At 39.9% G+C, this 13,515-nt stretch overlaps 1 protein-coding gene across 1 annotated transcript in view; it reads left to right on the forward strand.

The window, feature by feature from the left end:
- The first annotated feature begins 1,093 nt into the window (after window positions 1-1,093).
- Window positions 1,094-13,515, forward strand: part of GABRG3 (gamma-aminobutyric acid (GABA) A receptor, gamma 3) — an 831,633-nt gene continuing 819,211 nt past the window's right edge. Inside the window, exons 1-2 of the mRNA XM_010845850.1 lie at window positions 1,094-1,248; window positions 5,998-6,146. Of these exons, the coding sequence (XP_010844152.1) occupies window positions 1,094-1,248; window positions 5,998-6,146 (304 nt within the window). The remainder of the gene's footprint in view (window positions 1,249-5,997; window positions 6,147-13,515) is intronic.

Consider the following 13,515-nt stretch of genomic DNA (forward strand, 5'->3'; position numbering starts at 1 on the left):
AATACTGAAGTGGATTGCCATTCCCTTCTCCAGGGGATCTCTCTGACCCACGGATCGAACCTGTGTCTCCCGCATTGCAGGCAGATTCTTTACCATCTGAGCCACCAGGGGAGCCCTCACTTTTCAAAACTGTTATTAATTCTGAGAGAGTTGTCATTTGTGCTCTGGCCTGCCTTCCTGGTGTTTACAAGCCCCAGAGAAAGTTCTGACAGTTGTGGTGTGTGGTGATAGGTTAGCAGCTCTGTGGAGAGCAAAGCACCCCATTCTGACACCCTTGGAAGAGCTTATCCTACATTAAAAACACTCAGTCACACCTGGGGCTTAGTGACACCTTAAGTGAATGCCTAAGTGCCGTCTGAAGTTTAGGAGCTCCTTTTTATCTTTACGGATACATCCAGCTTTGTCTCTGCCCTTGCAGTTGAAGAGAAGGTGTAAGACATGAAAATACCATCTGAGGGCTGAACTGTAAGTTTATTGCCAATTTGTTTTTAAGAAAAAGCTAATGATGGCATTTAGGATCCAACAATCCTGATAACAGAACACTCGTGAATATAGCCAACTTGGAATTTAGAACAACAGAACATTTTTGTTTTATTCATATTCTGGTGAGTCCTTGAGATGAGATTGGGTTCTCTACAAAGGGAAGCTTTTCTGTAGGGCTGGTGGTCTGGCCCTAGTGCTGAGAAGCTTTGATTTCCTTTTCTGAAGTCCTGCACAAACTGATGAGGCTTCAGGGTTGGGAGGAGCCCAGTGTTGGCCCAGAGCATCTCAGCCTGTGCCTGCCTGGTCTCCCCCCAACCCAGCCACAGAACTGCAGGTGCCCCATTTCACCTTCTGAAGGGAAGGTGCTGAAGAAGATGTTGCTGTTGTTCTTTTCTTTGTCTCCCCCTTCACCTACCGTGAACCAGGAAGCTTACGCAATTTCAGGAAAACACCCATCACCACTTCACCGCTAGAGGGAGAATTAGTCACATTATAATACCTGTTATTGAAGTAGCTCAAAGTATTTTTCAGAAACCAATGCTGTGCATACAGAGAACTGATGAAGAGTTAGTGTGCTTCTGTGTACATATGAGTGTTGGGGCAAGAGAAGATGCAGAGCGTGGAAAGCATGGTCTGGTCTGTACTAGGAAGCTGTCTCTGGGGGAGGGCAGGAGGGGAGAGACAGAGAGACCCCAGAGGGGCAGAGGGCTGCACTGTGGGCGACTTGGAAGGAGTCCTGAGGGTGCTACACGTGATCCTGCCCAGGTGAGCTGTCCCTCTGCCCACAGTGTCCCGAGTGCCTTTGCTGTGGACTGAGCTGCCAGGCCTGTGGGCAGTGGTTGGCTCCCAGCAATCCATGTCCTTCTTCAACCCACTTCTTTTAAAGATGATACAATTAATATTCTTGATAAATTAAATATTCTTCTGTAACATTTTAGATTTGATAATGTTATTTATAAAAGTAAAAAGTCTTACCAGTAATTAAATGAAACATATCACTTCTTGAATATCAGTCCCAATTTTTTTAAGTTCCTATTGATGGTGAATATTCAGTGCAAAAAATCCATGGCAATTTATAGTTCCTATGGATGATGTATATATTCTAAGCTTTCTGTCAAGAAATAGAATTATAGTTTAATATTGTTGTTATCATTTAGTCACTGAGTTGTGTCCAACTCTTTGTGACCACATGAACTTTAACCTACCAGGCTCCTCTGTGGGATTTTTCCAGGCAAGAGTACTGGAGTGGATTGTCATTTCCTTCTCCAGGGGATCTTAGCCAAGGGAAAAGTTAAATGAATTCAATCTTCAAGATATATGCCATATACTATTATCAAAACTTCATGTATGTGTATATATTCATACAGAACTAGGCTGATACTGCTCTGATCTATGTTAAAGCTAGTTAACACTCATTAAAAGACTCGTACATACCATATGACATATACATAAGATTTTAAAGATGTTATATATTATGGTTATATTATAATATTATATTGTGTTGTTGTTTAGTTGCTAAGTTGTGTCCAACTCTTTTGCAACCCCATGGACTGTAGCCCACCAGGCTGTTCTGTGCATGGGATTCCCCAGGCAAGAATACTGGAATGAGTTGCCGTTTCCATCTCCAGTGGATCTTCTCAACCCAGGGATCCAACCTGTGTCTTCTGCATTAGAAGGAAGGTTCTTTACCACTAAGCTACCAGGGAAACCTACAGATAATTTAGACTATACTGAAAATTTACATCCAGACATCCTAGCACATAAAGTCAAGAGGGCCTTAGGAAACATTACTATGAACAAAGCTAGTGGAGGTGAAAGAATTCCAGCTAAACTATTTCAAATCCTAAAAGGTGATGCTGTTAAAGTGCTGCATTCAATATGCCAACAAATTTGGAAAACCTAACAGTGGCCACAGGACTGGAAAAGGTCAGTTTTCATTCCAATCCCAAAGAAGGGCAATACCAAATAATGTTCAAACTACTGCACCATTGTACTCATTTCACATGCTAGCAAGGTAATGTTCAAAATCCTTCAAGCTAGGCTTCAACAGTACAAGAACTGAGAACAGATACACAAGCTAAATTTAGAAAAGGCAGAGGAAGCAGAGATCAAATGGTGAACATCTGTTGGATCATAAAAAAGCAAGAGAATTCCAGAAAAACATCTGCTTCATTGACTATGCTAAAGCCTTCTGACTGTGGATCACAACAAACTATGGAAAATTCTTAAAGTGATGGGAATACCATACCACCTTACTTGTCCCATGAGAAACCTGTATGCAGGTCAAGAAGCAACAGTCAGAACCGGATATGGAAAAACCGACTGGTCAAAACTGGGAAAGGAGTACATTCAAGGCTGTACATTGTCACCCTGCTTATTTAACTTATATGCAGAGTGTGTGTATGTGTGTGTTGCTCAGTTGTGTCTGACTCTTTGTGACCCCATGGACTGCAGCCCATCAGGCTCCTCTGTCCATAGAATTCTCCAGGCAAGAATACTGGAATGGGTTGCCATTTCCTTCTCCAATATGCAGAGTTCATCATGTGAAATGCCAGGCTGGATGAATCTCAAGCTGGTATCAAGATTGCTGGGAGAAATATCAATAAATTCAGATATGTAGATGATACCACCCAAATGGCAGAAAGTGAAAAGGAACTAAAGAGCCTTTTGATGAAGGTGAAAGCAGAGAATGTAAAAGCTGGCTTAAAAATTAACGTGCAAAAAACGAGGATCATGGCATCCAGTCCCATCACTTCATGGCAAATAGATGGGGAGAAAAAGGAAACAGTGACAGATTTTATTTTCTTGGGCTCCAAAATCACTGAAGACAGTGACTGCAGCCTTGAAATTAAAAGATGCTTGCTTCTTGGAATAAGAGCTATGAACAACCTATGTCACTTTGCTGACAAAGGTTCGTATAGTCAAAAATATGGTTTCTCCAGTAGTCATGTATGGATTGGAGAGCTGAATTATAAAGAAGGCTGAGAGCTGAAGAATTGATACTTTTGAATTGTGGTGGATAAGACTCTTGAGAGTCCCAAACTCTTGAGAGCTCAAACTGTTGAGAGTTTGAGCTCCCAAGGAGCTCAAACCAGTCAATCCTAAAGGAAGTCAACCCCGAATGTTCATTGGAGACTTTGGCCATCTGATGCGAAGAGCTGATTCTTTGGAAAAGACCCCGATGTTGGGAAAGATAGTGGGCAGGAGGAGAAGGGGGCAACAGTGGATGAGGTGGTTGGATGGAATCATCAACTCAATGGACGTGAGTTTGAACAAACTCCAGGAGACAGTGAAGGACAGGGAAGCCTGGTATGGTGCAGTCCATGGGGTCACAGATAGTTGGACACGACTGAGCGAGTGAACAATGACAAAAATTAATGTAAAAATATATGTCCCAGAAGCCAACTGCCTTGTGAGGTTGTTGCCTTTTTAGGTCCCATCTGAAAAGCTAAACAGAAATCAGCTTATACTTAATCAGGACAAATAAACCTCAGTGCAATGTTCTGTTTTCTATTTTGTTATCTTTTGTGAAGGAAGATATGTCATTATGGTGCACACACTGACAAGCCATGAGGGAAGAAGTTTGCTTGTTTTTTTTTGTGTGTGTGTGTGACAGGCTTTTTTGCATTGGTAAATGGCAGGCCTCCTGGAAGTGCTACTTTGAAGAGGAAACTGTGCTCTTTTCAGGCCCAAATTGCTGAGCTGCTGAGATGGCCTCACTCACTAAAGAAACTACCTTGCCATTTTGAGGCATTTCCATTCAAGTACACCCGGGAGAGGTGGCTGTCAGGCTCAGCCCTTCTTGGGACAGATTCTGATGCTCAGCATTCATTTGGATTCATCTATTAAAGGGCCAGATGCTAAAGACATGTTAGAAAGATTTTAATTTTTGTAATACCAGACCACCTTACTTGCCTCCTGAGAAACCTGTATGTAGGTCAAGAAGCAACAGTAAGAAAAGGACATGGAACACTGGACTGGTTGAAAATTGAGAAAGGAATACGTCAAGGCTGTATGTTGTCAACCTACTTATTTAACTTATATGCAGAGTACATCATGAGAAACGCTGGGCTGGATGAAGCATAAGCTGGAATCAAGATTGCCAGGAGAAATATCAATAGTCTCAGAGATGCAGATGACACCGACCTTATGGCAAAAAGAGAAGAGGAGCTAAAGAGCCTCTTGGTGAAGGCTAAAGAGGAGAGTGAAAAAGCTGGCTTAAAACTCAACATTCAAAAAGATGAAGACATGGCATCACTCCATGGCAAATAGATGAGGAGACAATGGAAACAGTGAGAGACCTTATTTTCCTGGGCTCCAAAGTCACTGCAGGTGATGACTACAGCCATGAAGTTGAAAGAGACTTGCTCCTTGGAAGAAAAGCTGTGACAAACCTAGACAGCATATTAAAAAGCAGAGACATTACTTTGCCAACAAAGGTCCATATAGTCAAAGCTATTTTCCAGTAGTCATGTATAGATGTGAGAGTTGGACCATAAAGAAGACTGAGTGCCAATGAACCGATGCTTTTGAACTGTGGTGTTAGAGAAGACTCTTGAGATTCCCTTAGACTGCAAGGAGATCCAACCAGTCCATCCTAAAGGAAATCAATCCTGAATATGATGCTGAAGTTGAAGCTCCAATACTTTGGCCACCTGATGTGAAGAGCTGACTCGTTAGAAAAGACCTTGATGCTGGGAAAGATTGAAGGCAGGAGGAGAAGGGGATGACAGAGGATGAGATGGTTGGATGGCATCACTGACTCAATGCACATGAGTTTGAGTAAGCTTTGGGAGATGGTGAAGGACAGAGAAGCCTGGTGGGCTGCAGTCCACAGGGTCGTGAAGAGTCTGACACAACTGAGTGACTGAACAATAACAAGCCTACTCTGTACGAGGTGAATCAGTTTGTGTGGTAGGAGGTATGTGAAATCACCAGAGAGTATTTACCAACCAATATCTCTTCCTTGGCACGCCACATGGGTGCTGGCCAAGGATATCATCTCCTTATGTCCCTATGTCTGCCTAGACCAAAGGTGCTCCATGAGAAGCACAGAGTCAGACTCAACTATTTTCAATGAGTGCATTCTGCAGAAGCTGTTCACCTTAAGCTAAAATGAGGTCTTGGAAATGAGAAGTGGAAGCTGCAAGTTGTTTTTGCCTTGACCTTCAGAAGATCTCAAGGTTGATATTAGGAAGGCTGACTCTCTGCTTGTTGGCCTTCATGTATTGGATTACTTATTATGATGTCTATGGTTTAACATGGACTTGGACTTTTTTAATGACATTTAATGAAAGGATCATGTTACGTTAATAGCACTGGCATTCTTCTTATTGGATTCTTTTTTTGTGTGTTTTGTTTTACTTTTAAGATTTTAGAGGTAATTTTTTGAATGGACTGAGTGTACTGGGGATTTTCTACCTATTTCAGTGGTGCTTGGGTGGGCCAAAGCTTAAGACGTTTCCTGGAATCATTGCTACAACTTACATGTCACACTTTGTGCTGTAATTACAGGACCAGGAAGGTGGAAGAAGATGAATATGAAGATTCATCATTAAACCAGAAGTGGGTCTTGGCTCCGAAATCCCAAGACACAGATGTGACTCTTATTCTGAACAAGTTGCTAAGAGAATATGATAAGAAGCTGAGGCCAGATATTGGAAGTGAGTGACGATGTTTGCTATTTTAGTAGGAAACATAGTGTGATATATTTTTAAAGGTTTTATTTTAAATAATTATGAATTTGCAGGAAGTTGCAAAGGTAGTGCAGAGTCACGCAATTCATGGGTATTGAACTAAGAGTTGACGTTGGGAGAGTGTGTGTACATGGCTCCACATTGTCACATGCGGATCTGTGTAATGATACTATAATTGAGATACAGAACGGTTTCATTACCATGAAGTTTCCCTTCCTGCTCTTGCTTTAGAGTCTCATCTGTTTCACTCCTCCAAAATTTCTAACCTGTCAACCACTAATTTAGTCTTTATTTCTATGATTTTGTCATTTTGAGAATGGAGCCTATGTGCAGTCATTTAGTACATGACTTTTTGAGATTGGCTTTTCTTTGCTCAGCAAAGTGATTTTGGGATCCATTCAAGTTGTTGCATGTATCAATAGTTTGTTTTACTTATTGCTAAGTAATCTTCCATGCTATGGATGGATCATAGTTTTTTAATGTTTATTGAGGAACATATTAGTTATTCCCAGTTTTTGTCTATTACAAATAAAATGACTGTGAGTACTCTTGCCTGGAAAACCACATGGACAGAGGAGCCTGTTAGGCTGCAGTCCATGGGGTTATTAGGAGTTGGACATGACTGAGAGACTTCACTTTCACTTTTTACTTTCATGCATTGGAGAAGGAAATGGCAACCCACTCCAGTGTTCTTGCCTGGAGAATCCCAGGGACGGGGGAGCCTGGTGGGCTGCCGTCTATGGGGTCGCAGAGTTGGACATGACTGAAGCGACTTAGCAGCAGCAGTAGCAATGCATTAGTAAGCACACAGTTCTTTTTCCTCCAATCTATGTATTACTTTTTCACTTCCAAGGTATATTTTGAAATATAAACTCTATGAATTTTAATATAGTTGAACATAATGATCATTTCTTTAAAATATTATCTGCACTAATAACATGAAAATATTTTCTTATGCTTCAGAAGCTTTATTGTTTATTTATTTTTTATTTATTTTATTTGGAGGCTAATTACTTTACAGTATTGTAGTGGTTTTGCCATACATTGACACTAATCAGCCATGGGTGTACATGTGTTCCCCATCTTGAACCCCCCTCCCACCTCTCTCTCCATCCCATTCTTCAGGGTCATCCCAGTGCACCAGCCCTGAGCACCCTGTCTCATTCATTGAACCTGGACTGGCGATCTGTTTCACATATGATAATATGCATGTTTCAATGCTATTCTCTCAAATCATCCCACCCTTGCCTTCTCCCACAGAGTCCAAAAGACTGTTCTATACATCTGTGCCTCTTTTGCTGTCTCTCATATAGGGTTATCATTACCACCTTTCTAAATTCCATATATATGCTTTAATATACTGTATTGATATTTTCCTTTCTGGCTTACTTTACTGTGTATAATAGGCTCCAGTTTCATCCACCTCATTAGAACTGATTCAAACGCATTCTTTTCAATGGCTGAGTAATATTCCATTGTGTATATGTACCACAGCTTTCTTATCCAATCATCTGCTGATGGACATCTAGGTTGCTTCCATGTCCTGGCTATTATAAACAGTGCTGCGATGAACCTTGGGGTACGTGTATCTCTTTCAGTTCTGGTTTCCTCGGTGTGTATGCCCAGCAGTGGGATTACTGGGTCATATGGCAGTTCTATTTCCAGTTTTTGAAGGAATCTCCACACTGTTCTCCATAGTGGCTGTACTAGTTTGCATTCCCACCAACAGTGTAAGAGGGTTCCCTTTTCTCCACACCCTCTCCAACATTTATTGCTTGTAGACTTTTGGATAGCAGCCATTCTGACTGGCGTGAAATGGTACCTCATTGTGGTTTTGATTTGCATTTCTCTGATAATGAGTGATGTTGAGCATCTTTTCATGTGTGTATTAGCCATCTGTATGTCTTCTTTGGAGAAATGTCTGTTTAGTTCTTCGGTCCATTTTTTGATGGAGTTGTTTATTTTTCTGGAATTGAGCTGTAGGAGTTGCTTGTATATTTTGAGATTAATTCTTTGTCAGTTGCTTCATTTGCTATTATTTTCTCCCATTCTGAAGGCTGTCTTTTCACCTTGCTTATAATTTCCTTTGTTGTGCAAAAGCTTTTAAGTTTAATTACATACCATTTGTTTATGTTTGCTTTTATTTCCATTACTCTGGGAGGTGGGTCACACATCCTGCTGTGATTTATGTTGGAGAGTGTTTTGCCTATGTTTTCCTCTAGGAGTTTTATAGTTTCTGGTCTTACGTTTAGATCTTTAATCCATTTTGAGTTTCTATTTCTGCTTTATTGACTATACCAAAGCCTTTGACTGTGTGAATCACAATAAACTCTGGAAAATTCTTAAAGAGACGGGAATACCAGACCACCAGACTTGCCTCTTGAGAAATTTGTATGCAGATCAGGAAGCAACAGTTAGAACTGGACATGGAACAAGAGACTGGTTCCAAATAGGAAAAGGAATACGTCAAGGCTGTATATTGTCACCCTGCTTATTTAACTCATATGCAGAGTACATCATGAGAAATACTGGGCTGGAGGAAGCACAAGCTGGATTGCTGGGAGAAATATCAGTAACCACAGATATGCAGATAATACCACTGTTATGGCAGAAAGTGAAGAAGAACTAAAGAGCTTCTTGATGAAAGTGAAAGAGGAGAGTGAAAAAGTTGGCTTAAAGCTCAACATTCAGAAAACTAAGATCATGGCATCCGGTCCCATCACTTTATGGCAAATAGATGGGAAAGAGTGGAAACAGTGTCTGACTTTATTTTTTGGGGCTCCAAAATCACTGCAGATGGTGACTGCAGCCATGAAATTAAAAGACGCTTACTCCTTGGAAGGAAAGTTATGACCAACCTAGATAGCATATTCAAAAGCAGAGACATTACTTTGCCAACAAAGGTCCGTCTAGTCAAGGCGATTGTTTTTCCTGTGGTCATGTATGGATGTGAGAGTTGGACTGTGAAGAAAGCTGAGTGCCGAAGAATTGATGCTTTTGAACTGTGGTATTGGAGAAGACTCTTGGACTGCAAGTCCCTTGAACTGCAAGGAGATCCAACCAGTCCATTCTGAAGGAGATCAGCCCTGGAATTTCTTTGGAAGGAATGATGCTAAAGCTGAAACTCCAGTACTTTGGCCACCTCATGTGAAGAGTTGACTCATTGTAAAAGACTCTGATGCTGGGAGGGATTGGGGGCAGGAGGAGAAGGGGACGACAGAGGATGAGATGGCTGGATGACATCACTGACTCGATGGAGGTGAGTCTGAGTGAACTTCGGGAGTTGGTAATGGACAGGGAGGTGATTCATGGGGTCGCAAAGAGTTGGACACGACGGAGCGACTGAACTGAACTGAACTGATGGTGTTAGAAAGTGTTTTAGTTTCATTCTTTTACAAGTGGTTGACCAGTTTTCCCAGCACCACTTGTTAAAGAGATTGTCTTTTCTCCATTGTATATTCTTGCCTCCTTGTCAAAGATAAGGTGTCCATAGGTATATGGAATTATCTCTGCAGTTTCTATTTTGTTCCATTGATCTATATATCTGTCTTTGTGCCAGTACCATACTGTCTTGATGACTGTTGCTTTGTAGTAGAGCCTGAAGTCAGGAAGGTTGATTCCTCCAATTCCATTCTTTTTTCTCAAGATTGCTTTGCCTATTTGAGGTTTTTTGTATTTCCATACAAATTGTGAAATTATTTGTTCTAGTTATGTGAAAAATACCGTTGGTAGTTTGATAGGAATTGCATTGAATCTATAGATTGCTTTGGGTAGTATACTCATTTTCACTATATTGATTTTTCCAATCCATGAACATGGTATATTTCTCCATCTATTTGTATCCTCTTTGATTTCTTTCATCAGTGTTTTATAGTTTTCTATATATAGGTCTTTTGTTTCTTTAGGTAGATATATTCCTAAGTATTTTATTCTTTTCATTGCAGTGGTGAATGGAATTGTTTCCTTAATTTGTCTTTCTGTTTTCTCATTGTTAGTGTATAGGAATGCAAGGGATTTCTGTGTATTAAGTTTATATACTGCAACTTTACTGTATTCGTTGATTAGCTCTAGTAATTTTCTGGTGGAATGTTTAGGATTTCTATGTAGAGGATCTAGTCATCTGCAAATAGAGTTTTATTTCTTCTTTTCCAATCTGGATTCCTTTTATTTCTTTTTATGCTCTGATTGCTGTTGCCAAAACTTCCAAAACTGTTGAATAGTAGTGGTGAGAGTGGGCACCCTTGTCTTGTTCCTGAGTTTAGGGGAAATGCTTTCAGTTTTTCACCATTGAGGATAATGTTTGCTGTGGGTTTATCATATATAGCTTTTATTACATTGAAGTATGTTGCTTCTATTCCTGGTATCTGTGTGGATGTAAGGTTTTATTCTCTGGGATAAATGCCCAGGAATATGATTGCCAGGTCCTATGATAAATATTGGTTTATTTTTTTAAAGAAGCTGTCAAACTCTTTTCTAAAGTTTATATACCATTTTCGAGCCCACCATCAAGGTGTGAGAGATCTAGTTTCTCTGTAACTTCAGCAGCAGGTGGTACTGTCACAGGTTTTTGTTTCAGCTGCTCTACTATGTGTATGTCCAATAGTTTGATATTGCCTTGTTGTCTTGATTTACATTTTCCTGATTGTTAGTGGTATTGAATTCTCTTTATGCACTTATTTGCCAATAGTATATCTTCTTCATCACAATGTCTCCTCATATTAGTTGCTGCCTTAAAAATTGGGGTATTTTGCTTTATTTATTTTTTTCTCCTGCCTTGTTAAGTGTTCTTCCTATAGTCTGGATATGATTCCTTTGCCAGATGAAGTGTTCAGATATTTTTCCCTCTTTGTATGGCTTTTTTTCCCCCCATCCTTTTAGTAGGGTCTTGCAAAGAAGAAAAGTTTTTAATATTGAGGAAGTCCAATTTACTTATTTTCTTTTTATGGAATATACTTTTTGTGTGTGCGGCAAGTATTTTTTTGGTTTACTTTTAATTGGAGGATAATTGCTTTACAATATTGCGTTGGTCTCTGCCATACATCAGCATGAATCAGCCATAGGTGTACATATGTGCCTTCCCATCTGAAGCCCGCTCCCACTTCCCACCCTATGCTGTCCCTCTGCTGCTGCTGCTGCTAAGGTGCTTCAGTCGTGTTCGACTCTGTGCGACCCCGGAGACGGCAGCCCACCAGGCTCCCCCGTCCCTGGGATTCTCCAGGCAAGAACACTGGAGTGGGTTGCCATTTCCTTCTCCAGTGCATGAACAGTGAAAAATGAAAGTGAAGTCGCTCAGTCGTGTCCAACTCTACACGACCCTATAGACAGCAGCCTACCATACTGTCCACGATAGGCATGGACAGCAGCCTGTCCCTCTGTCCATGGGATTTTCCAGGCAGGAGTACTGGAGTGGGTTGCCATTGCCTTCTCTGCTGTCCTTCTAGGCTGTCACAAACAGTGCTGCAATGAACATGGGGATATGTATGTCTTTTCAGTTATGGTTTCCTCAGGGTACATGCCAAATAGTGGGGTTTTGGGGTCGTATGGTAGTTTTAATCCTAGTTTTTGAAGGAATTTCCATACTGTTCTCCATAGTAGCTACATCAGTTTACATTCCCGCCAACAGTGGGAATGTATACTTTTCGAGTAATGTCTAATAGCTCTTCATAAATCCCTAGCTCCTAAAGATTTTTTTCCTCTTTTCTTCTAAAAGTTTTAATATATGTTTTACATTTAATTCATTTTCAGCTTTGAATTAATTGTTATAGAAAATCAGTATGTGAGGTTTATAGCTACGTTTGTTTCTTTTCTTTTTGCTTATGAATCTTCCCTGATGGCTCAGACGGTAAAGCGTCTGTCTACAATGCGGGAAACCTGGGTTCAGTCCCTGGGTCAGGAAGATCCCCTGGAGAAGGAAATGGCAATCCACTCAAGTACTATTGCCTGGAAAATCCCATGGACAGAGGAGCTTGGTAGGCTACAGTCCATGGGGTTGCAAAGAGTCAGACACGACTGAGCGAATTCAATTTCACTTATGAATCTCTAGTTACTTTATTATCACTTGTTGAAAAAAACTATCCTTCCTCTTTGACTTATGTTGCACATTTATCAGAAGTCAGTTGGCTCAACTTCTGTGGGCTGTTTCTGGTTTCTCTAATTTCTTCCGTTTATCTGTCTATTGTGTCAATCTGCAGTCTTGATTATTGCAGCTATGTATAATAAGTCTTGGAATTGGGTGGAATTAATTCAGTCACTTTATTTTTAAAAATTATTTTAGTACATATTTTCTATATTAGTTTTTGAGCTATCTTATCTGTAAGTGCAAAAAAATATCTCATGTTAAGCCTTTATATCAGTTTGGGAAGAATTGACATCTTTATTGTGTTGAGTATTTTAATCCATAAACATGATATATCTTTCTGTTTATTTAGATCTTGTTTATTTTCTTACATTCAGTGTTTTGCAGATTTTAGTATACAAGTTCTAAAAATATTTTGTTAGATTTTCACCTAAGTGTTTCACAGTGTTGGAGTGCTTGTAAATAGTGCTATATTTTAAAATTTATTTTTCCCTGTGTTCATTGCTAGTATACAGAAATATGGTTATCTTATATAAGTTAATGTTGTGTCCTCTGACTTGCCAAACTCACTTACTAATTTTAGGAAATTTTTTTTTGATAGATTCCTTGAGAATTTCTGTGTACATCATCATATCATCTGCAAATGAGACCTATTTCTTGCTTTCCAATCTGTATGCCTCTTATTACTGTTCTTCTTGCCTTTTTTCACTGGCTAGCACTTCCAATGCTACAGGAATAGTGGTAGTGTACGTGGACATCTTGCTTTGTTCCAGATAGTAGAGGAAAAGTATTCAGTCTTCACAATTAAGTGTGATGTTAGCTGGATATATTTTATGTATATTCTTCACTAAGTTGGGAAAGTTCCATCTCTCTCTAACTTTCTGAAATAATTTTTTTAAAATCAGGAATGGGTGTTCAACTTTGCCAAATGCGTTTTCTGCATTAATTGATACACAGTGTGCTTTTTTTTTTTTTTTTTAAGGCAGCAAGTCCCCTACCTATGAACAAGTTTCATTCTGAGCGTGTGTTCATAAGCCCAGTTTGTTCATAAGTACAGCAGTATTAGCCTAGGTTCCCAACTAACACAATTGGCTATATAGTACTGTACTGCAATAGATTTATAATACTTTTCACACAAATAATACATAAAAAACAAACACACACACAAATAAAACAATTTTAATCTTACAGTACAGTACAGTACCTTGAGAAGCACAGTAGTTCAGTACAACAGGTGGCATACAGGGCGTGACATCAAGT

This window comes from Bison bison, unplaced genomic scaffold (assembly GCF_000754665.1).
Source record: "Bison bison bison isolate TAMUID 2011002044 unplaced genomic scaffold, Bison_UMD1.0 scf7180017864224, whole genome shotgun sequence".
Taxonomy (NCBI): domain Eukaryota; kingdom Metazoa; phylum Chordata; class Mammalia; order Artiodactyla; family Bovidae; genus Bison; species Bison bison.